The sequence below is a fragment of the Engystomops pustulosus genome, chromosome 7, assembly GCF_040894005.1.
Source record: "Engystomops pustulosus chromosome 7, aEngPut4.maternal, whole genome shotgun sequence".
Taxonomy (NCBI): Eukaryota; Metazoa; Chordata; class Amphibia; order Anura; family Leptodactylidae; genus Engystomops; species Engystomops pustulosus.
Window position 1 is genome coordinate 151,244,999 of NC_092417.1, and position 23,546 is coordinate 151,268,544.

Consider the following 23,546-nt stretch of genomic DNA (forward strand, 5'->3'; position numbering starts at 1 on the left):
TAGCAATTTTGTAGATTCTGTAGTGAGGAAGGGTCGAATGCGAGAGATGTTCTTGAAATGGAGGCGGCAGGTTGCAGTAAGGGTCTGTATGTGAGTCTTAAAGAATAAGGCATTATGCTGTAGATAATGAAAAATGTTCAGCATAATACATATAAATAACTGTGAGCATCCTCCCCTCATTAGTTTGATCCGGCCCCCTGACACTGAGGGCCCCGTAGCAACAGCTATGGCAGCTATTTCTGCAGTTACACCCCTGAACGCAGGCATCATTACAATACAACTAGAGTCACCTATAAGTAATTATGATGGTTTATTTTAGGGTTTTCTGGTGACAAGGTCCCTTTGCACCAGTCTTGACACCCCCCCTCCCCCGACCCCCGAAACTGTGCACAACGCATTGTATATTCCAGGAGGCCTGTTTGAATTCTATGAATTTTACACCAGGTCTTTCCTTGTATAGAATTAAACCATAACTTGTGCCAGCGACGCTCAGTCCCATCATGCCCATTTGGTTTGAGAGTGGCATAGGGGGGGGGGGTATGGCCAGGAATTGCAACCTATTCAAGCCATGTATGGCAGTAAAAAGGCATAAATGACCACTGGCTTTCATTTCCTAAAGAATACAAATAATAAGAACAAAAAGTTTTCTGGCAGAGAAGGTGCATACATCTCCCCCTCCCCGCCAGTTCCTGGCTTCTCCAACCCCCACGCCACCTTGGGCATGTCAGGGAGTGGGTTTGGTGAGTCTCAGGATGGTGACTGTACACGCAGACTTGGATTTACTATAGTTCAACCAGAAAACCGGAGTAGACTATAGCATTAAAAAAAAAAAAAAAAAAAATTAGTGAGATCAGATGTGGTATTAGGTTAGTAAGAGTAGATATGGCATAGCTCCCAACCGTCCCGATTTTGCCAGGAAATTCTTGTTTTTCTTACCCCTGCCCCGCGTCACGGCAGCTGTCAGATTGTCACGGATTTTCCCTCCAGGTCCCTCCAGGGGGATCGCTACGCGTGCCGCCATTTTGTCCCTCTTTTAAGGGCTAATCCTCACGTCTCTGCAATCTTTTAAAAACTTTTATTTCCCTAATATGCAGATTTTCTAAACAGGCTACTGGGAGTGGAGTAGCCGGAGCTGAGGCTACTCCACGTCCCAGTAGCCTCTTTGATCCTCCTACGAGAAATCTTTGGCACCCAGCTATGAGGAGCTGCGCACTCTCATGAGCGAAGCCTGTCGTGCTCGCGGCTGCGCAGTCACTGTTCCAAAGCCGAAGCTCCAGTTACTCCATGCCCCAGTAGCCTCTTTAGAAAATCTGAATATTAGTGTAATAAAAGTTTAAAAAGATTGCGGGAACCTGAGGATTAGCCCTTAAAAGGGCTATCCTCATGTCCAATAGATGCACCTACCACCCGATCTACCAGATCCGTGGTGGTAGGTTTCCTTTAATGCCAGTCTTAAACAGGTTTTCCCACGAAACAAGTTAGGCTTTAACTTGCTGATCAGTGGGGGTCTTAGTGATGGGACCCCATAGATCACTAGAATGAGTCTGACCCCTAGTTGCTCCCTGAGATGAGCAGAGCAGAGACAGCATGTCCGGGCTGCCCCATTTATCACTATGGAGCTGATGGAAGTATGGCACCCGGCAATCTCCGTCAGCTCCATAGCCATGAATGGGAAAAACAGACCATGCACAACCGCCTGCTACGTTCATTTTGGGCAGGACCCCTTGTTCATGTAATCTGTGGGGAATTCATATCCGAGACCACCACTGATCAGCAAGTTAGGGCCCATCCTGTTTTGTGGGGAAACCCCTTTAATGAGTTTCCCCAATGAGTAATTTTTAATAATACTAACCTAAATCTTACCTAAAACCTACTAAATGTACACAAATACAAGGGAACAGAAATCAGTGCAGTTTATGATGGATTTATTTTGGAAGGTTTATTAATATTAAGTTTACATAAATATAAGAGGTTATGGCACCAATCGCATCACAGAATATAAGACACTTGGTTCCAGGTATTTATTGTATTATTACACGTAATGTCTGCACACATTGGCACAGTCCGGGTACTGCCACTGATAGCGTGTCCCTTGTTACTGTTACTGCGCATGTCTAGGCCCTCATCCTGATCATGTGACCGCACTGCCGACGTTAGTTCCTTGGAGGAGTCACATGACGTGTTGGCTGGTGACGTGTCTGGGTTGCCCCTCCCCGTTTCGTGTAACGTCACGGTGACGTGTCTATCCCGGTGTCAAGATGTGGTTCTGGTCCCGGGACCCGGCCCGTGATTTCCCTTATGATATCACCGGGGAGAGAGAGGAATTACCGGGAGGATGGGGCATCCAGAAGGGCAAAAAGAAGGTGCGTATCCGGCAAGCTGCCCGGGGGCAACAAGGGGTGGAATAGCCTGGAACACAGGGTGACGTTGCAAGGCAGGAGGTGTATATGTATACGGGCAGGAGGTGTATATGTATACAGGCAGGGGGTATGTATACGGGCAGGAGTTGTATATGTGTACGGGCAGGAGGTATGTATGTATACGGGCAGGAGGTGTATATGTATACGGGCAGGGGGTGTATATGTATACGGGCAGGAGGTGTATATGTATACGGGCAGGGGGTGTATATGTATACGGGCATGGGGTGTATATGTATACGGGCATGGGGTGTATATGTATACGGGCAGGAGGTGTATATGTGTACGGGCAGGAGGTGTATATGTGTACGGGCAGGAGGTGTATATGTGTACGGGCAGGAGGTGTATATGTGTACGGGCAGGAGGTGTATATGTGTACGGGCAGGGTGAGATGGTTGTAGGACCTCCCTGTGCTATATAGTGTAATGTATACAGAGTTATATCCTCCTCTTCTATACACAGCACCCAGCTCATGTATTACTGTAGATGTCTATGGGGTGATAATACAGGACCCGGCATCAGGATGTGGCTGCTCATTACTATAGTCTGTCTTATCTCAGTTTCTCTAAAGATGCAGGACCTTAGCAGATGATGGCGGATCTATCTGCAATGTCCTGGCAGGGCACTAGATCCTGAGTAGCTTGCTGAATCCAGAACGCTGGTACCGTGTACTGCAGCCTGTATTTTGGCAGTGGATTAAAGGGACAGAGAGTGAAAAGATTGTGTTGGCAATACCCTGGTAGTGTACTACATCCGCATCTGTTTTCCACATAGACTGTAGTCTAGATGAGCGTCCGGATGGTGAGGTTCGGCCTCCTGACATGGACATATTGTGGGATTGGCGGGCAAACAGCCAATCCGGCAAATTGCCAACCCCTTGGCCAATCATGGCCTTGGCTAGTTAGGAGCGTCCATATAACAGATTGGCTGTTTGGCCACCAATCCATCAGTATGTCAGAGTCAGATGCCCGACCACCGGGTGCACTGTCTATACTTCTGGATACTCTGATCTGTATTTTCCCGATGCTTTGTAGAAACAAGCAGAGGATGGTGGCTGTGTCTGTAATGTCCTGGCTGGGTAATACATCCTGTGTTCTGTAGAATCCAGTGTCAGAATGCTGGTACTGTTTATTGCAGTGTATTTAAGGAACAAAAATTTAGGAGATGGTGGTGCCCGGTAGTGTACTAAATGTAATATTCTAAAATCTATACAAAATATAGCTTTTCTTCAATGTGGTCTGTGCTTTCCCAATACTTTGTAGCAACTAGTATCTGGCTAATAGTGGCCTTGTTTGCATGGTCCTGACTGGGTTCTAGATCCTGTGTTCTCTAGATTACATAATACCATGCAGAATACATCATGAGAATGGAGAACTGTGGTCTGTAAGTTTTCCAATGCTTGGTAGAAACAATTAGTTAGCAGATGGTGTTGCCTGCATCTGCACTATCCTGGCAGGGTTCTAGATCCTGTTTTCAGCAGGCGGCACAGTGCGGGATCCATGGTCAGAATATATCAGCTGGTTATTGTAGACCGTCAGCAGTTGGAGGTGGTTGCAGTAGCTAGCAGAATCCAGATGCTGGACAAACTTTCAGCAGGTTATGGCAGCTGAATTGTTCATGTCCAATTGTCAATGTCCTTCCAGGTTCTTTATCTGTTATCCTGAGGATAAGACAGTAACCTGCAGAAGGCTGATGCCATTATCTGCTTTCTTTATTTTCTCAGTGCTTTGATGTAGGTGCCATTATCTGATAAGGTCCTGGCTGGGTACTAGTTCCTGTATTCAGCAAGTCTCTGTCTACAGTGTTATGTACCTTCTGACAATTGTGACAATTTTTTTTCCATAATCTTTTGCATGTCCTATAACAGTGAGAACATCCCGTGTAGCTGTGGCCCCCATGACATTATACCCTGGATGACCTGTAAATGAGGTTCCTTGTGTGCAACCTATCTCTGCATTGAAGTCTGTATATTTATGTGTCATGTCGTTGTATAGGATGATCCTAAATTTTTACATTTCTTCATTTTGTGTTGATGCCTATCTGTAATGGCAAATATTACATATGATTCCACTTTTGAACAGAAGGTTGACTTGTATATTCTATCTTTACTGATCAGGCCGGGGGTGACCCCGTATCCGTGTTCACATATGAAATCCGTCCTGGAGCGGAAGAACAGACGCAAGCTGCTAAATCGGCCCTAAAAAGAATCAAGACTTTGAGACACCCCAATATTTTAGCCTATGTGGATGGCTTAGAGGTAATTTCTGAACTACTGCTGCAAATAGTAATTTGGAATTTTGTTAAAATTTGTAGTTTTGTCCCTGCTCAACCCTCTATCTGCAACTCTATTGCGCTGTATCCTCAGTGTACATCAAGACATTTTCCAGACTCTGGATATTTTCTAAAATCTATAACCTTTTATTTATACCAAGTGGGCAATATGTAGAGTAAGAATTGTTCCCTTTTTAACAAACTTGTCATCAGATTTTACCCCATCAAACTAGAATTCCCAATTTGTCAAATCTCACCCATTTACCTATATTAAAAAATATCCTCCAAAGTAATGTGAAAATGATCAGAAGAGAGTCCTATTTTAACAGAGATCAGTGAGTTTTAGGGGCTCCAAGGGGAGAGTAATTTCAGAGGCCCTTATATTCGCTTCTATCGGAGCTAGAAACAGCTGGTGTCATATTAAAGATGAGCATCTCATCTTTCACATTGAGCTTGTAGTTCTTTGAGCTATAGAACTGGAGATACAGGCAGTTAAAGTCGGGCACTGGATCTTTATCTGCAGCTCACATTCACAACTTAGTGTATCAATGGTTCTGTAGATCAAAAAAGCACAAGCTCAATGTGATGTAAAATATGAGGTTTCTAGCTACTGAAGAACCAAAAATAGAGGCATCTGAAGTGACATTCTCCCTGCAATCTCTTGACTCCTCTGAGGTAAAATATGACTCTTCTCTGCTAATTGTCATGACTTTGGCGTTGTTGTTTTTTTAACGGGTGAGATGTTACATAAAAAAGGGAGTTGTAAAAAAGACATTGCATATCCTACCTGAGGGGTTTATCAGTTTAATGTGGTGACGGAGACCATTTAAGAATTGCTTTGTGTGGCTGATTTCCTTTCTGTAAGGATATCGCTAATAAACAGTCTTCTGTGACCCATTTGGTGGAGACAGCACTCCTCCACTTTTCTAATTCAATAAAAGGCTTTATTCACACAACGATATTGGCCATTGAGGTATATGGTGCACTGCTAAAACAGGTCAAATTTTTGGCCATGGTGAAGCACATGGGCTGTGTGTATGTTACTTTGGAGACACCGAGATGTGTATAGGAGCTACAGTCACAAAATTTATGTCAGCAAATCAGATACCATGTTCCTCTATATGTTTCAGACTGACAAGAGTTTATACATAGTAACTGAACCCGTTACCTCTCTGGGAACATACATAAAATCCAGGGCTGACACTGGAGGAATCAGTGAGTTGGAAGCTTCTTGGGGTCTTCATCAGATAGTGGTGAGTATAATTATACTACTTGTGTTATATATATCTGTGCTTCTATACATTTATTTTAGCTTCTTATTTCATTTATATTATTTCCTCTGTTTGTATTTAGAAAGCTCTCAGTTTTCTGACGAATGATTGCAACCTTGTGCACAACAATGTCTACATGTCAGCTGTGTTTGTCGACCGGGCTGGGGAGTGGAAACTTGGGGGACTGGACTATATGTACCCAGCTGGCAGTGAGGAAAGTGCCCCCAAAAAAGGTCCGGAACTGGAAAAGTATAATCCTCCTGAGAAGTCTGACCGTTCAAAGAATTCTGGAGAGAAATGGTATGTGAGCTAGATGTGATCATGTCAGGCAGGATACTCTGTGTGACTAGTGCCTTATGGTATGATTGTCATCCATGATCTCTGTGTGACAGGTCCGCGGACATGTGGTGTCTTGGCTGCTTAATCTGGGAAGTTTTTAATGGCTCTCTTCCACGGCCAACAGCCCTTCGCTCTCTTGGGAAGGTATGCTATAATTACTAATTGTTTGATCTTTAATTACATTATGACAATCAAAGTATAAGCTGCTTCTAGAAGCAGGAGGATATTGTCCTGTATAGACCACTTGGTGATCCATTGGTTAGAACCAATCTGGATATGCGGTTCAGTTCTGGGCACCTCCTGACCCCATGCCCCCAGCTCTGATGGCTCTAGTGGTCTCCTGGGTAGAGCTGCCACTTTATAACAGAGGGAACATTGAGTGTCCAGGACACTGCAGAACAATTGAATTACCCTCTGATGCAATCAATCTCAGCCCAATGGGATTTTAAGGTTTTGTCAAGGAATTTTCAAAGGCCTCCAATCCCAGATTGTTGATGTGCTGACACACGGCCAGTACACTAGTCTTCTGTTGTGGCCTGGTATAAACATTGATAATTAAGACCGAATCAGGTCTAGAAAACTCCCAAAATATTTTGGAGCCTGCCCCGAGCCGTCACAGCAGATACATCAGAATCGGGCAGTACGGTGGCTGAGTGAGTAGCACTTGTGCCTTGCAGCACTGGAGTCCTGGGTTCTAGTCCCACCCAGGTCAACATCTGCAAAGAGTTTGTATGTTCTCTCCATGTTTGCGTGGGTTTACTTCCACACTCCAAAACATACTGGTAGGTTGTTTAGATTGTGAGTCCTATGGGGACAGGGACCAATTTGTCATGCTTTGTGCAGCGCTGCGTAATCTGTAGGCGCTATATAAATAAAGAATTATTATTATTAAGACTTCCTGATGTATCTGCCGTCCATGCTGTGCTGCAAAAAAAAAAATTACCCCAGGCCCGAGCTGGCGTAGGTTTGTGTAAAAACCAGCAAACATTCAGACCTTAAGAGGCTTGAATGTTCACAGGTTATCCAAAGTGCACAGGGCAGAAATGCCCCTTGTCAGCCCACTCCGCGGGCGCCCGGTGCCCCCTTCACGCCCACACGACATGGAGGTTGCATGATTAATTCAGTGCTTCTATGCCAGGAAATCTCTACCAATAATCCTTACACTTGGGGTTTTTGAGGTGTTTTTTATATTGGCTTGGAAAATCCATAGTACTTGCTTATCAGTATTTTAAAGGAAAGTATTTCTCATGGTGGCCAGGGCTGTAATATAAATAAGATGTAGCTTCTTGGTGTCCTTGGTGTCAGTCTATAGTAATACTTACCTTTACATTCTTCAGATCCCTAAGTCACTGGTGCCTCACTACTGCGAACTTGTTGGAGCAAACCCTAAAATCCGTCCCAACCCTTCACGATTCCTTCAGAATTGCTGCGCTCCTGGAGGATTCTTCAGCAACAGCTTTGTGGAAACCAATCTGTTCCTTGAAGAGATCCAGGTATGTCCCAAATCAGATATCTCCTTGTGTAATACATAACTATGTCACATCTATAATTGTACTTCCAGAAGACATAAAAGCTGAAATAATATTTCTCCTTCTTCCTTTCTGTGTCTATACTGTAGTATTATAACAGTGATATCTCTCCGCAGATCAAAGATCCAGCAGAACGTCAGACATTTTTTGAGCAGCTCAGTGAACACCTCGATTCTTTCCCTGAAGATTTCTGTCGACATAAAATCCTTCCCCAGCTGCTGACGGCCTTTGAATTTGGCAGTGCAGGCGCCGTAATCCTCACACCCTTATTTAAAGTGAGCACCCCATGTACCTTAAGACAAAAGAAGTGTTGTCACAATGTACAAGGACAATACCCCACGTAGATGCCTCTGACTGATGTGGTGTTTGCTTTTTTTAAAATCCGTTCAAAAAATAAGGCAACCGGAAGTCAATTCCCTCTGAGGGGGAGGAGAAGGGGGGGGGGGTTTATGAGCACTGTACAAAAATAATAGGTTACCACCCCCTTGACTAGTGCGATATAATTAACATATAATCCTCCTGAGAATTATAAGAAGTGTCTAAAAAAGCAGAACTGTTGTAGTTGCCCATGGAAACCAATCAGAGCTCCGCTTTCATTTTCCCGCAGCTGTCCACTTTATTTCATGATCTGGTTTTCCAGGACCTTAAGATTGTACACATTAATACATTCATAAGGTCCTGAAAGGTAGACTGGTTATGGTCAGTTATTACATGACCCTCCATCTGCGGCCATTTTATGGACAGGAATCTCTGGCTGATGAGGTAAAATACAGGGGGCTTCACTTTACATATCAAGAAAGCGGAGCAGAACTATTCATAGATGTACATTTGTAAATTACCTAATATCCTGCAACCCATACACACACACACATTACAAAAGACATGAGGTAAAGTGGCCAATCCCTTTAAGCATTTACTGTAAGAGCATTGGGTATAATGGCTCCTGTTTGGTTCACAACCTTAGCCTTCCATAAAAAGTTAAAATGTTATAGGGCCCTTTATCTGTTGTAGCCTATGGAAGTTACAAAAAGAGGTCATGAAACACTTAAAGGGGTTGTCTGACTCTAACACTAAGCCATTTTTATGCTGCTATGTGTTAAAGTAAGCAAAATAAACGTATTCTTTGTTTAATTTCTGACACCTGAAGCATTAGAGGTGGTCGTGTACCTGCCATACACCGCAGCAGTGTACTGGCCTCAGCGGAGCCGTACTAGAGCCCTGCTAGAGATGTACAACTAAGAGGCCAATGTAGGCATCGCCTGGTGTACGGCCCGGATACCCTGATGTGTGATGTTCATTTGCATCTTATTGTATTCTGTTGCATCTATTGTAGATTGGTAAATTCCTGAATGCAGATGAATATCAGCAGAAGATCATCCCCATAATTGTGAAGATGTTCTCCTCCACCGACCGGGCCATGAGGATACGGCTCCTCCAGCAGGTGAACTACATGATGATAATAATTATATAGCGCCATCATATTCTATAGCGCTTTACAAATCATAGGGAACATATACAAATATAATATTACATTACAAAGTACAAACACTCATATGGAACAATAGGAATGAGGGCCCTGCTCACAAGAGCTTATAGTCTATGAGGATGAGGGGGTGACACAAGAGCTTACAGTCTATGAGGATGAAGGGTGACACAAGAGCTTACAGTCTATGACAGTGGTGGCGAACCTATGACACGGGTGCCAGAGGCGGCACTCGGAGCCCTTTCTGTGGGCACTCGGGCAATCACCTCAGCACACCAGACAGGACTCAAAGAATTTTCCTGCAGTTCCAAGCAACTTGGAAGCAGAGATGCTGCTTTCAGTCATATTTTAAAGTGATACTTACTTGGCTATTTGGGACTATAGGAAGAGGTAGAATGTGTAGAAAGGGCCTAAATATGTTTGGAGGACCTCCTGCTGGCCCCATGATTTTCTGTGTACTGAGGGACACTGGAAAGAAGCTAAAATGATGCAAATTTTCCCTCCTTCAACAATTTTAAATCATACTGGCCTCCTGTGGACACCAGCACGGGGGAGACACAAGAGCTTACAGCCTATGAGGATGAAGGGGTGACACAAGAGCTTACAGTCTATGAGGATGGAGGGGGTGACACAAGAGCTTACAGTCTATGACAGTGATGGCTAACCTATGGCACTGGTGCCAGAGGTGGCACTCAGAGCCCTTTCTGTGGGCACTCAGAGAGGACTCCCGGTATCTTCCTGCAGTCCCAGACAGCCCAGGACTTGCTGTGCACAGAGCTATTTTAAAGTGACAGCTCTACCTGGGACTATTTTCTGCTATATTGGTGTCCTCAGGGGCTGGTATCAATGAAAACTGTGACAAAGAAGGAAGTATAAATCACAAATTAAATTTCTGTGGTGGCACTTTGCGATAAATAAGCGGGTCTTTGTTGTAGTTTGGGCACTCGGTCTCTAAAAGGTTTGCCATCACTAGTCTATGAGGATGAGGGGATGGCACAAGAGCTTACAGCCTATGAGGATGAGGGGGTGACACAAGAGCTTACAGCCTATGAGGATGAGGGGGTGACACAAGAGCTTACAGTCTATGAGGATCAGGTGAGGGGAGACAAGTGCTTACAGTCTATGAGGATGAGGGGGTGACACAAGAGCTTACAGTCTATGAGGATGAGGGGGTGACACAAGAGCTTACAGTCTATGAGGATGAGGTGAGGGGAGACAAGAGCTTACAGTCTATGAGGATGGGGAGGTGACACAAGAGCTTACAGCCTATGAGGATGAGGGGGTGACACAAGAGCTTACAGTCTATGAGGATGAGGGGTGACACAAGAGCTTACAGTCTATGAGGATGAGGGGGTGACACGAGCTTTCAGTCTATGAGGATGAGGGGGTGACACGAGCTTACAGTCTATGAGGATGAGGGGATGACACAAGAGCTTACAGTCTATGAGGATGAGGGGGTGACACAAGAGCTTACAGTGTATGAGGATGAGGGGGAGACACAAGAGCTTACAGTCTATGAGGATGAGGAGGTGACACAAGAGCTTACAGTCTATGAGGATGAGGGGCACAAGGTATAAAAGCTTATAAAAGGTATAAGGAACAGCATAAAATAATTTAATAAACAAAGAGGTTGCCATCTTATATCCAAGGTTAGTGGGACTGCAAAGAAGCCTGGAGCTTGGTATCTATCTGGTGTTTGAGTTAGTAAAGAGAGATGACATTACATGAAATATGGGAAGGGATATCCGACCTTTACTTAGACACAAGAGCTTACAGTCTATGAGGATCAGGTGAGGGGAGACAAGTGCTTACAGTCTATGAGGATGGGGAGGTGACACAAGAGCTTACAGTCTATGAGGATGAGGGAGTGACACAAGAGCTTACAGTCTATGAGGATGAAGGGTGACAGAAGAGCTTACAGTCTATGAGGATGAGGGGGTGACACAAGAGCTTACAGTCTATGAGGATGAGGGGATGACACAAGAGCTTTCAGTCTATGAGGATGAGGGGGTGACACGAGCTTTCAGTCTATGAGGATGAGGGGATGACACAAGAGCTTACAGTCTATGAGGATGAGGGGGTGACACAAGCTTTTAGTCTATGAGGATGAGGGGGTGACACAAGAGTTTACAGTGTATGAGGATGAGGGGTGACACAAGAGCTTACAGTCTATGAGGATGAGGGGGTGACACAAGAGCTTACAGTCTATGAGGATGAGGGGGTGACACAAGCTTTTAGTCTATGAGGATGAGGGGGTGACACAAGAGTTTACAGTCTATGAGGATGAGGGGGTGACACAAGAGCTTACAGTGTATGAGGATGAGGAGGTGACACAAGAGCTTACAGTCTATGAGGATGAAGGGTGACACAAGAGCTTACAGTCTATGAGGATGAGGGGGTGACACAAGAGCTTACAGACTATGAGGATGAGGGGTGACACAAGAGCTTACAGTCTATGAGGATGAGGGGGTGACACAAGCTTTTAGTCTATGAGGATGAGGGGGTGACACAAGAGTTTACAGTCTATGAGGATGAGGGGGTGACACAAGAGCTTACAGTCTATGAGGATGAGGAGGTGACACAAGAGCTTACAGTCTATGAGGATGAGGAGGTGACACAAGAGCTTACAGTCTATGAGGATGAGGGGCACAAGGTATAAAAGCTTATAAAAGGTATAAGGAACAGCATAAAATAATTTAATAAACAAAGAGGTTGCCATCTTATATCCAAGGTTAGTGGGACTGCAAAGAAGCCTGGAGCTTGGTATCTATCTGGTGTTTGAGTTAGTAAAGAGAGATGACATTACATGAAATATGGGAAGGGATATCCGACCTTTACTTAGACAAAATATTCTGAAAACTATGCAACTTATACAATGCAATGCAACGTTATCTTATCAAAATGCGTCTTCGTTTGTCAAGTGTGCAAAAAATCTTAAAGGGTTTTTTACAATATAATATAATTTTCACTCTACCAATGTCACCTTATAGTCCTGACTAGTACACTAGCTCTCGCCCCCACAGGTTCATGTATTTAACTTACATTATATGACATCTTATCTTTTATCAGAAGTAACAAATATTCGTTGAAAAAATTTTTTTAAATCAGTTGTAATCATGTACATAATTTTTTAACATGAATTTTCATGTAATTTTTCCTGAGGCAGATGGAGAATTTTATCCAATATCTTAATGAGCCGACTGTCAACTCCCAAATCTTCCCCCATGTGGTCAATGGTTTTATGGACACAAACCCGGCTATACGTGAGCAGACTGTGAAGGTAATGACAATGTAAAGAAGTTTGTCTTGATTTCATGTATAGCGGATTATATACCTGTCATATTTAAAGGTTTCAGGTTTTCTGTCGCTTCATATATTGCTAACCCATCCTTAGGTTAGATCATTCATATCTGAGAGGAAACATGTCAGGGAGGTGAGAGGGGACTTGAGGAAATTAGGGACAGTTGTTGGGCTTCCCTTATAAGGGCGGGAGCTTTTCAGGGGGCAGGGCAGGGGCAGGATAGCCTCATATACATCTCCCTCCGCTCCCCCCCCATGGTTCTTTTTGCTATATACTTGGATTCAGTTATACCTGAGCCTTAGGGACTTTATGAGTCGTCTGAATCACAATAAGGCGATTTGTTATATTAGATCTGCACATGTATGTTCACACTGTGGCACATAGGCAAGACACGGCAGCACATACAGATCGGCCCGGTCTATAGAGCCTAATTTTGTAACTTACTGGTGGCATTTCAATATTTTTGAGTATGTTATTAAAAGTTATGTTTTATTACTAAGAGGTACCACCTTATCAGATTGCTGTAATTTATATCTATGAATTGAGGTAAAATAGAGTTTACTAATTCCTGGACATTGTGTCATTGTGATCTACAGTATGTAGAGATCTACAGAGCAGCATGAGCTGAGCAGATTGTATATAGTGTCTTATCTGCAGGCAGTATGTTATAGAGCAGCATGAGCTGAGCTGATTGTATATAGCGTCTTATCTGCAGGCAGTATGTTATAGAGCAGCATGAGCTGAGCTGATTGTATATAGCGTCTTATCTGCAGGCAGTGTGTTATAGAGCAGCATGAGCTGAGCTGATTGTATATAGTGTCTTATCTGCAGGCAGTATGTTATAGAGCAGCATGAGCTGAGCTGATTGTATATAGCGTCTTATCTGCAGGCAGTGTGTTATAGAGCAGCATGAGCTGAGCTGATTGTATATAGTGTCTTATCTGCAGGCAGTGTGTTACAGAGCAGGAGGAGCTGAGCAGATTGTACGTAGTCTCCTATTTGCAGGCAGTATGTTATAGAGCAGGATGAGCTGAGCAGATCGTACATAGAGAATCCATCTCTGTTATATTCTGCTTTTAGGTTCTATTTCCAGTATCTGTCATGTCATCATATCATCTGTATTGTCATACTTTTATTTTTGGACCACATTCATACTGCTGTAATCTTTTACTCTGTTTCTCCATAGTCCATGTTGCTCCTGGCTCCCAAATTGAATGAAAATAACCTCAATGTGGAGTTGATGAAGCATTTTGCTCGGCTCCAGGCTCGGGATGACCAAGGTCCAATCCGCTGCAATACTACTGTATGTTTGGGCAAGATTGCATCTTATCTAAACCCTGCGGTGAGTAAATTAGAATATGCCTGTACTTTCCTCAGAGGAATTGTTACGGAGCTGGACGTGGGCCCGCCCAGGGGGGGGGGGCGTTAGGTGTATGAATAGCGATATATCTCAATAGGGATGGTGACACGATGGTATAAGTTAGGAAGATTGATGCAATGGACCAGGTCGTCTCAGGACAGGGTGCGTCGGATTATTGAATCGGCTTCATGAATCTGGCGCCCCCTGCACTGCTCAGTACTGCTGTATAATGTTCTTTCTTTGGGTGCAGTACAAGGAGACATCATCACTGCTAGTCTGCTGCCGGTCTGGCCGAACAGAAGATTTGGAGAGTTGGAACAGAAATGGCTGCAGCTTTTTGAAGAAATAATGGCACAAGCTAATCTTCTAAGTAATGAATATTTCTGTATGTTATATTAGGTCATTCTGTAATCCTGCATGTATTTGTTCCAGACACGGCAGAAGGTCTTGACATCGGCGTTCAGTAGAGCTACAAAAGACCCCTTTTCCCCTTCACGTGCTGCGGGTGTCCTCGGTTTTGCTGCTACTCACAACTTTTACTCCATGAATGACTGTGCCGGGAAAATTCTTCCCGTACTATGTGCGGTGACAATGGATCCAGAGAAGAGCGTCCGGGATCAGGTAAGGAGGATGGAGGAGACAGAATGCAATGAATAGAGAGAGAGAAAGATAGAAGACAGAGAGAGCCATAGATAAACATGCATAGATATGTATCATAATGTAATATATACAGTATATTTATATACGCTCTCATTTATCCTAGGCATTTAAAGCAATCCGTAGCTTTTTGGATAAACTAGAGACCATATCTGAGGACCCCACACAGTTAGCTGAGCTTGGTAAGTAAATATATATATATAGCCAAAAAAAACTTTTATCACCCAACCACAAAGGAGCCCGCAATGGTTGTATGAGACACAATGGGAGCAATTACCATATATACTCGAGTATAAGCCGAGGCCCCTAATTTTACAACAAAAACCTGGTAAAACCTATATGGAAAAATCTTTTACTCGAGTATGAGCAGAGTTTGGGTTTTCAGCACATTTTTTTGTGCTGAAAAACTAGGCTTATACTCGAGTATATATGGTCTTATGTCTGCATCAACAAGGGTCCATTAGTGACCTAGTCTTATGGACAGGAGGACCATTGTGTCCCTTAAAGGGGCTGTCCACATTCAGTAAATAATTGTACTTTTTATTACACAAACAATATCAACTTTCCAATATACTTTCTGCATCAGTTCCTCACTGGTTTCTAGATCTCTGCTTGCTGTCATTCTATAGGAAGCTTTATTCCTGTTTATTGATGTCACAGAGGTGCACAGATCGTTCTACCAGAGAGTAATCAGAGCTGTGTAATATGACGAACTGTGCACCTGTGTGACATCACGTGACCAGGGATATAACGAGCCATGCACCTGTGTGACATCACATGACCAGGGATATAACGAGCCGTGCACCTGTGTGACATCACGTGACCAGGGATATAACGAGCCGTGCACCTGTGTGACATCACGTGACCAGGGATATAACGAGCCGTGCACCTGTGTGACATCACGTGACCAGGGATATAACAAGCTGTGCGCCTGTGTGACATCACGTGACCAGGGATATAACGAGCCGCGCACCTGTGTGACATCACAGGACAAAGGACAGGTGTTTATCCACAGGAAGTAAAACATGAAGCTTTCTATGAAATGACAGAAAGTAGAGATCCAGAAAACTGAGGAATTGATAGAAACTATATTGGAAACTTTTCTTTAAAGAAACAATATTCATTATTTGCTGAAAGTGGACAACCCCTTAACCTGATGCCCCAATGGCCACACATGGCTAATTTATCCCTAATTAGGGTTCTTGGAAAAGCACTGAAAATTTTCTTCTGAGAGGTTTTTGGTCTTTTTTTGCCACTAATGTGGTAGAAATCCAGGATAGCAAGCGGATGTACTTTTTCCAGGTTGCTTCTTGCATTGCTGATTGTTGCACTGTATTCCCTTGTAGGCTCAGGGCTCCAGTGACTATTGATAATTTGATTGTTTCCTTTTTTTTGACCACATGAAATCCAAAAAGAAAAGTCAAAAAACCAACTTTGCTCTTGTTCCCTCAGAAAAAGATGTACATGCAGCATCCACAAGCCCCGGTGTTGTCGGTGGATGGGCAGGATGGGCTGTAACAGGAGTTTCATCCTTGACGTCTAAATTCATCCGCACAAGTCCAGCAGGAGGACCAGAACCAGCACCATCAACTGGAACTTCAGTTCCCACCCCAGCAGCACCTGCAGAAACTAATAAACCAGGTAACACCCTATCTGCCGCGCAAATCACATGCACCCCATCCAATACACACACTTCACTCACAGACATCTGGTTATTTGTGAAATTCCCAGTTTTACATATAAAAATAATATACTACAGAATGAGAAGTTTCCTGTGCTGATTTATTGCTTTCTCCTAGATACTACCCCTGCACATGTTTCCATCGCTCCCTCATCCTTAGCACCTCAATATGAACCAGAAGAAGAGGAAAACGAGGTGGAGGACAATCCCTTAGACCGGTGGGATGAAGAAGACTGGGGAAGCCTCGAGGTAAAGCACAGATTTAAGATGTTCTATGTTTGGCATGCTTTTATTATGTACAATGTTATTAATGGCTGTCTTACTATTGTCACATTATTTGTACTTAGGATACAGATCAGAACAAAGTGCTGGCAGAGAGCGATGACTGGGACACCGCCTGGGACCAGAGCACAAGCAAAAAGGCACCAGAGAAGATGGCAAGTGATATATATATATATTAGCTGGTAGTGCCTTCATTACCCTCTTCCTTCTCTTACCTAACAGTAATAAATATACATATCTGACATTGTACTGTAGGATGCCCCCACTTATTATCTTGTTTGTGTTGTTTCGTCTTCCCTACTCAGGTGTCACATACGTCATCGAAAAACAAAAATTCTGGGACAGACCATAGACTGGCGGATACAAGGAGCTCACCTGCTTCGGAGGACAACTGGGGGTGGGAAGATGCTTTTCAGCCCGTCTCCCAGAACAAAGGAAGAACCCAGTCCAACTTCTCTCAACCGGAGGGCACAAAACCTGCCAGTGAATACAACTGGGGCTCTACAGAAGAGGGTGGGAAACACGTGGACTTCTTCTCTGTTGCTAGTGAAAAAGTCAGCCAGGTAAGGAATTCTCTGTTATCTGCCAGGTCTTCTGATATGGTTGGGGCCCCATTTGTAGAGATATATATGTTAGAATATCTGCATATGTTGCAGATAAGATACAGAATGTACTCCAGCTATTCTCCTGCAAGTCACATTTGACTGGTGTCTAATGCTTAGAATGCTGTAATTCTGTCATAGATAGGGGGCACACATTGATCCATGGCAGGTCATGTAGGGTGCATATAAATCTTGTCTTTTGTATACACCAGGATATTATTATTATTATTGATAATAGACATTTACTGGCAGACGGAGGCACAATGTACATCATGTACAAAAACACAATAGAAAGATGCTGCAAGTTACGTCTTTCCATTCTCCTCCCTTCTGCTGAGCAACATATATGCTGCTTGAAGACGGATACAATGTAATGCATCCATCCCCTGGACTCCGATGAGCACAGTGATCAATGCACTTTGAGCATTTTAAACTTTCCCAGGAGTTAAAAGCTTAAAACTAAATTACAATAGGAGTCCATCTTCTAGATTTTCTGTGTTTGAGTAAAACATAAATTACGGTCTCTTCAACAGAAACAGGAAGATAATCGCAGTTCAGAAGGAGCTGGAGACTGGGGAGGAGATGACAACTGGGAGTCGGTGGAAGCAGAGCAGGGTGAGTCTCCTGAAACAAACTTTCTCTCTTGTGTTATATGATCATTGTGGTGGTGTATTTCATGGACACGTGTGTTGCTTGTATGTTAGGCCTGAGCAAAGCTGAGATCGCTAGGAAAAAGAGGGAAGAACGTCAGCGAGAAATGGAAGCCAAGAGGGCAGAGCGGAGAGCGGCCAAGGGACCCCTCAAGCTCGGAGTGAGAAAACTGGATTAAGAGAGTAAAGTGACTGTCTGTAAAATCAGAGATTGGGTTAGTACAAAAGGTTTTTTATGACTGAGGCCTGGCTGCATCATGCGACTTCTGATCCCTTTCCTAGTATCAGGAATTTCAAATGACCAGGATCACCCCTTAAAGGACATTTACCACCAGGATGAAATGAGCCTGAGGGGCTCCAGGCTCTATTAACACCTATGGAGCCTGGAACCACTCATTTGCATACAGTCCTTCATCCTGGTGGTAGATGCCCTTTAATGCTACACCCCCGCCCCTCCCCCCCCCCCGTCCTCATGAAGAATCCCACAACATACAGATGTGAAATTGCCTCTTTAATAACATATTCTCTCTTATAACAGTAGTTTCCTTCTATAATGCAGCACAAACTTATGATATCTAAAGTCACTGCCTCCATTTTTGTATTTTTTTTTTTATTAACAGGACACAGAAGAAACATCTTCCCCAGCTTTCTGTTTTACGCGATATCAATGAAGATTGGACCCGGTCAGAAATTTCATAATATTTATGCTGTATAAATTTTTATCTTACATACAATGCTGTATATTCACAGCCGGAGAATAAAATGACATTTTCGAAAAACCAGAACTTATCGCTTCTGTAATTCCATGTACATACATAATAAACGAAATAAAAAAAGTCTCTTGCCTCGTATTATTTAAAATCATTTGAGAAACACTGTCTTGCACCTCATTCACTTGTTTTGGTGTATAAATGTACAAAAATAGCTTCCTATGGGTTGTCCATTGCTGGGAGACTCCACTGACAATCCAGTAAGAAATAGAATATTCACACTTCTGCTAAAAACAGAACAAGACGACAAGAAAAATCTGGAGCAAAAAGTCATAAAAATCTTCCAAGGCACTTGTGGAAAAACGCTATGTCGTGGATCTGGTCTTAAGAAGAAGAGCTGGACGTATTCATCTAGGAAAAGAAAGAAGACATTTACATGATAGTGTTAGAATCTAAACTTATTAGTGTACGGGTGGCACTGGGAGCGCCCACATATTCAGCATCATAGTGGAATACGCCTAGCACACAGTCCTATTTTCATGGACGAGTGACAACAGCCTTACCAATGGAGAACTAGCCATTACAAGAGATCAATGTAGAAAATCTAGTCAATTCATCTAACCTTTAAGGGGGCCTTAAAGAGCAACTGTAAAGTTCTTTGTTTTGTTTTTTTTTTCCACAAATCGGTAGTGCTTGGGATGTAAAACAGCTTTGCATATTATCTTTGTTACCCATATCCCACAGTTTCTTTGCTCTACTCAGATTACCTCAGTGGCTACTTTCTCTGTCTATCAGCACAGACAGAGAAAGCAGTTTATCTGATGTTTATTGATGGTTTCATGGGAGGGGAGGATGTCATTTGACAGAGTTCTCTTTGTATGTAGCAGAGCTCAGATTGTTCAAGACTATGGATACAGAGGTCTCCTGCACAGAATAGTGAGGTACAAGATCTCCCCAATTTCCTATCTGTTCCTCCATCATAGTCTGTAATTCTACAGAACTTTCTCGGTCTCTGCGTCTCATGCTGCTCCCTGCTCAAAGGGGAGGAGGTCATGTGACAGAGCTCTGTGTATGTAGCAGAGCTCAGAGTGTTCAAGACTGGATACAGATACCTCCTGCACACAATAGTGAGGTGCAAGATCTCCCCTGTTCTCTTTCAGTCCCTCCATCCCAGTCTGTGTTTCTACAGAACTTTCTCGGTCTCTCTCTGCACCTTATGCTACTCCCCTCCCCACCTCGTCATCGGCAGTATCAGCTCTGTGCAGATAAGCTATTAACCCTTAGTGCTCACACATAACAGGCAAAGACTTCATGTACTTATGATTTCTACCAGTTATTACATGTTCCCTGCTCCTCCATGTGATGGAAGCTGCCAGGGTGTCACCATATACATCTTGTATGTGCACTGTGCAATGGATTTACTTGTGGGAAACTAAAGGGATTCAATGCTAAATTACTTTGAGAGGGAACACAAAGCATCATGGGATCGGTGGGCAAGCTAACTGGCCTCAGCTTGAGGGCATAGACTGAGATATTTGTCTCCGTCCACTTCACCACTGACAAAAATCTTTCTTCAAAGGGAGAATCACATATAATAATTTGGTAATATAATTATAACTTTACAGTTACGCTTTAAAGGAAATCTGCCATCAAAATGAAGCATTGGATAAACCAGGGACAGTTACGGATACATTATAACCTACACGCAACGCTTATATATACACAGAACCAAGAAAAAAAAAAAAGTTTTGTGTCTCAAATGGGCTAAAGTAGTAAATAGTAAGTTTTTACCCCATGAGGAAGTCTCCTGCTGAAGACAATATGTGTGGAGAACCCTCCACCTCCTTCTTTTGACCGTTGTTCACACAATGTCTCACATTTAAAATATTTAGGATGTGAGCGGTGGTACCTGCCTTGTTATGCTGCATGAATGTGTGTGGGTAGATTGCTTACTTTTCCCTCAATGTGTAGCCCTATTATATTTGTACTTTGTTTATTATTTATCTTTTGGATGTGACATCAGTTTGGACTTTTGTACTTTTTTCAGTCAGGTGCAGTACCCTAGTTGGTCTATAGAATCTGGTTGCACCATTTTAAGTTTTTCGAGGTCTGTGTCTCATGTAGGTATATGCATGTATACATAAACACACGCATATATAATATATATCTATTATATCACAAAAAAAAATGTGTGTGTATGTATATATATTTACTACTTGAGCCTATTTCACCATTTTTTTCCTGGTTCTGTAACCACCTTATATTTGTTACCCATGGCCTCTTTCCTTCTAAAAGCAACTTTTACAATTATGCTAAGTAGTCAAATGGGCTCTGGGGGGTTGTTACCAAAGCCTTCACAGGTTGTTACACTGTTACAATGTTAAACCTAACATTGTGTGCTTACCTCATATAAGGTGTCTGTGGAGGGTTGTAGGCTGTGAGGGGAGGACAGGGAATCTTCTGACTGGGAGCTGCATGAGCTTCGCTTTACTGAATTTAAAATAAAATCCCATATTTAGTCATGTTAGGTTAATATACTGTAAGAGTCAGGCATTGGATCAGGTAATTACCAGTGTCACTGCTGGAAGATAACGGTCTTCCCATCCCGGCTATATCCTGCCCGATGCTCCTCCGTTTTTCTTCTTGTGCCTGATTGATAAAATATTATATCAGAACATTCTTTGTATAACTCCCAATCATTTGCTTCTAATATATAAAAACCTTACAAAAAGTGTTAATATTCCAGGAGAGGGTTAACTGTTAATGGTCGCTTTTTTGCAGGTACATCTGGCATAAAACTGTAGCGCTACCAGCAAATACTTATTGGCCGGGCAATACCCTACAGAATACCTCCGCTCATCATGTAAGTACGGCTCATGCTTTACTCTTATTTGCCAGACTGTAACTGGATGTGCAAGACAATGTGCAAGGAACAGTAAATTAGCAGTGTTCGGTGGGAGCACAAACACTTATGTTTGATAACCTAAGGCCAATGGTAAAACTTAAAAGAATCTTGCACTCTGTCTACACCCACTTATTCTTACCATAATATTGGAAAAGGTGGAACAAATACTTTATAATCAGAATAGAAAACATTAATTGAGCAGAAGAGCAACATATTCTTCAACACTTAAAATTCTCCATAGAGCTCTGAGTTTACTGCTTTCCATTTACATTATAGTATTAAAACAGTCTTCCATGAGCCATCACCAGAGGGAGCTCAGTGCACAGGAACGGATGCAGTTACCTATAAAATCAATGGAAGCTCCTCCTAGTGGTGACTGTTGGAACTTGTAGTGCATCTAAGTAAACAGTAGTTTGGAATTTCAGCAAATAAATTCTATTGTGTATATAATGAAAAGTTATACAATTTTCCAATATACTTTCTGTATCAATTCATAACATTTTTCTAGATCTCTGCTTGCTGTCCTGCTATAGAAAGCTTTATGGTTTATTTGCAGAGGACAGAAATCTGACCATGGTCACACAGGTGCGCGACCATGGTCAGATTTCTGTCCACTAGAATTAAACAGCAAGCAGAGATCTAGAAAACAGTGAGGAATTGATACAGAAAGTAGATTGGAAAATTGTCGAACTTTTCATTATACTGTACACACAATAACATTAATTTGCCAAAATGGTAAAGCTCTCTCTAGGATCATAATTAAAAATGATATAATAAATATATTTACTGTATGTATTTATAGTCTAAAGTAATCCATAAGAAAAGCATGTAGTCAAAAAATGTGTTGGAAGCCTATAGTTTCAATACATTGAAATTGGGGCAGAATAGATACTCAAGTTAACACATGAACTATGAGAGGTCTTACCGCTGGCAGATCCTTTAACTGATGCTTCCCATCTCCAGGCCCAACATGGACCAAATGATTAAAATTCTTAGGGTTAGAGATTAGTTTTGACCTCATCTGAGGGTCTTTCATCATCACCCTGTGAATGGAATAACAAAGCAATATTATATTATGAGGGAATACCATATTCTACTCCATGTGCTACACAGAATGTATTCAGCAAGTTGCAATCCATGTATGTAATGTACCAGCTCCAAGGAATCTCTAGGCTGCCGACACATGGGTTGGAAATTCCAACGTCTGCTACGGTTTTAAATTGTGATTTTGCTACCTCTAGGGGGAGCTCAACCTTCTACATTGCAAAGGTGGAATTTAGCACCTAAAATCTGCAGAAAGAATTGTTATGCTGGGATTTGTATACAAATCCAAGAAGGGGTTAATGTGAATGGCCGCAGGTGAGCCATACAGGATTCCTGTGCAGCTGATCCACAGCAATTATAATAATCTTTATTTATATAGCGCCATCATATTCTGTAGCGCTTTACAGATCATAGGGGTCATATATAGAAATAAAATACTACATAGTACAAACACTGATATTATTGACCGTGCGCCCCCTCCCCCAGCCCATTCTCCTGCAGAAAACACATTGTATGTATCTTACCTCCTCTGCTGCAGCCGCTCCTCATCTGAAATACGGAAGGAAAAATGTCTCTTGCTCTTTGTTTTAAGCAGCTGCTTTCGGCTGTTATCCGAGGTTTCTGGGACTTCAAACTCATCTTGGTCTATTGGAAGAAACATTCAAGCAGATTTACTAATACTTTATACCTCAACAAATCTACCCTCAAATTCTATCATGATAAACCAGGGATGTAGATCATAGATCCAGGCACCGTGATTGTGGTTATCCTCTTATATTTGTTTTTGGCCTCCTTACTTATATCAACTTTTTAAAGTTATGCTAATGAGCAGAAGAGTCCTTGGGGAAATGACCAGACCCCCCCATTGCTGTAGCTTCACAGGCTGTTACACAGCACTTGAGCACATCTCTAACCGTTCCTTACTGTAATCTCACACAGAGGGAGAGGGAAGTGCTTCTGTCAGTAACACCCCAAAGAGCCCTTCTGGATAATTAGCATCACTTAAAAAGTGGATTTTAGAAGGAAGGAGGCCATGGATAACAA

At 42.7% G+C, this 23,546-nt stretch overlaps 2 protein-coding genes across 2 annotated transcripts in view; one reads left to right on the top strand and one right to left on the bottom strand.

Moving 5' to 3' along the window:
- The first annotated feature begins 2,157 nt into the window (after positions 1-2,157).
- Positions 2,158-18,628, top strand: SCYL1 (SCY1 like pseudokinase 1). Its single transcript, XM_072118258.1, has 19 exons — positions 2,158-2,363; positions 4,534-4,674; positions 5,819-5,941; positions 6,042-6,259; positions 6,352-6,442; positions 7,636-7,791; positions 7,944-8,102; positions 9,161-9,268; positions 12,477-12,590; positions 13,798-13,953; positions 14,404-14,592; positions 14,735-14,810; positions 16,081-16,269; positions 16,428-16,558; positions 16,657-16,746; positions 16,897-17,154; positions 17,727-17,808; positions 17,898-18,058; positions 18,464-18,628. Exons 1-18 carry the CDS (start codon positions 2,259-2,261, stop codon positions 18,020-18,022), a joined length of 2,511 nt encoding a protein of 836 aa, XP_071974359.1. The 5' UTR covers positions 2,158-2,258; the 3' UTR covers positions 18,023-18,058; positions 18,464-18,628.
- LOC140071037 (serine/threonine-protein kinase MRCK alpha-like) overlaps positions 18,308-23,546 on the bottom strand; it is a 70,225-nt gene continuing 64,986 nt past the window's right edge. The window contains exons 33-37 of the mRNA XM_072118257.1: positions 23,027-23,147; positions 22,384-22,501; positions 21,124-21,202; positions 20,958-21,043; positions 18,308-18,964 (exon numbers count right to left, since the gene is read on the bottom strand). Coding sequence (XP_071974358.1) covers positions 18,938-18,964; positions 20,958-21,043; positions 21,124-21,202; positions 22,384-22,501; positions 23,027-23,147 — 431 coding nt within the window. The 3' untranslated portion in view covers positions 18,308-18,937. The remainder of the gene's footprint in view (positions 18,965-20,957; positions 21,044-21,123; positions 21,203-22,383; positions 22,502-23,026; positions 23,148-23,546) is intronic.

Bases quoted from the DNA above. Each gene is read 5' to 3' on its own strand.
- SCYL1 (XM_072118258.1), top strand. From the start codon at position 2,259: ATGTGGTTCTGGTCCCGGGACCCGGCCCGTGATTTCCCTTATGATATC. The intron at 7,792-7,943 runs GTATGTCCCAAA...ATCTCTCCGCAG, and splicing joins TGTTCCTTGAAGAGATCCAG to ATCAAAGATCCAGCAGAACG. The intron at 16,559-16,656 runs GTAAAGCACAGA...ATTTGTACTTAG, and splicing joins AAGACTGGGGAAGCCTCGAG to GATACAGATCAGAACAAAGT.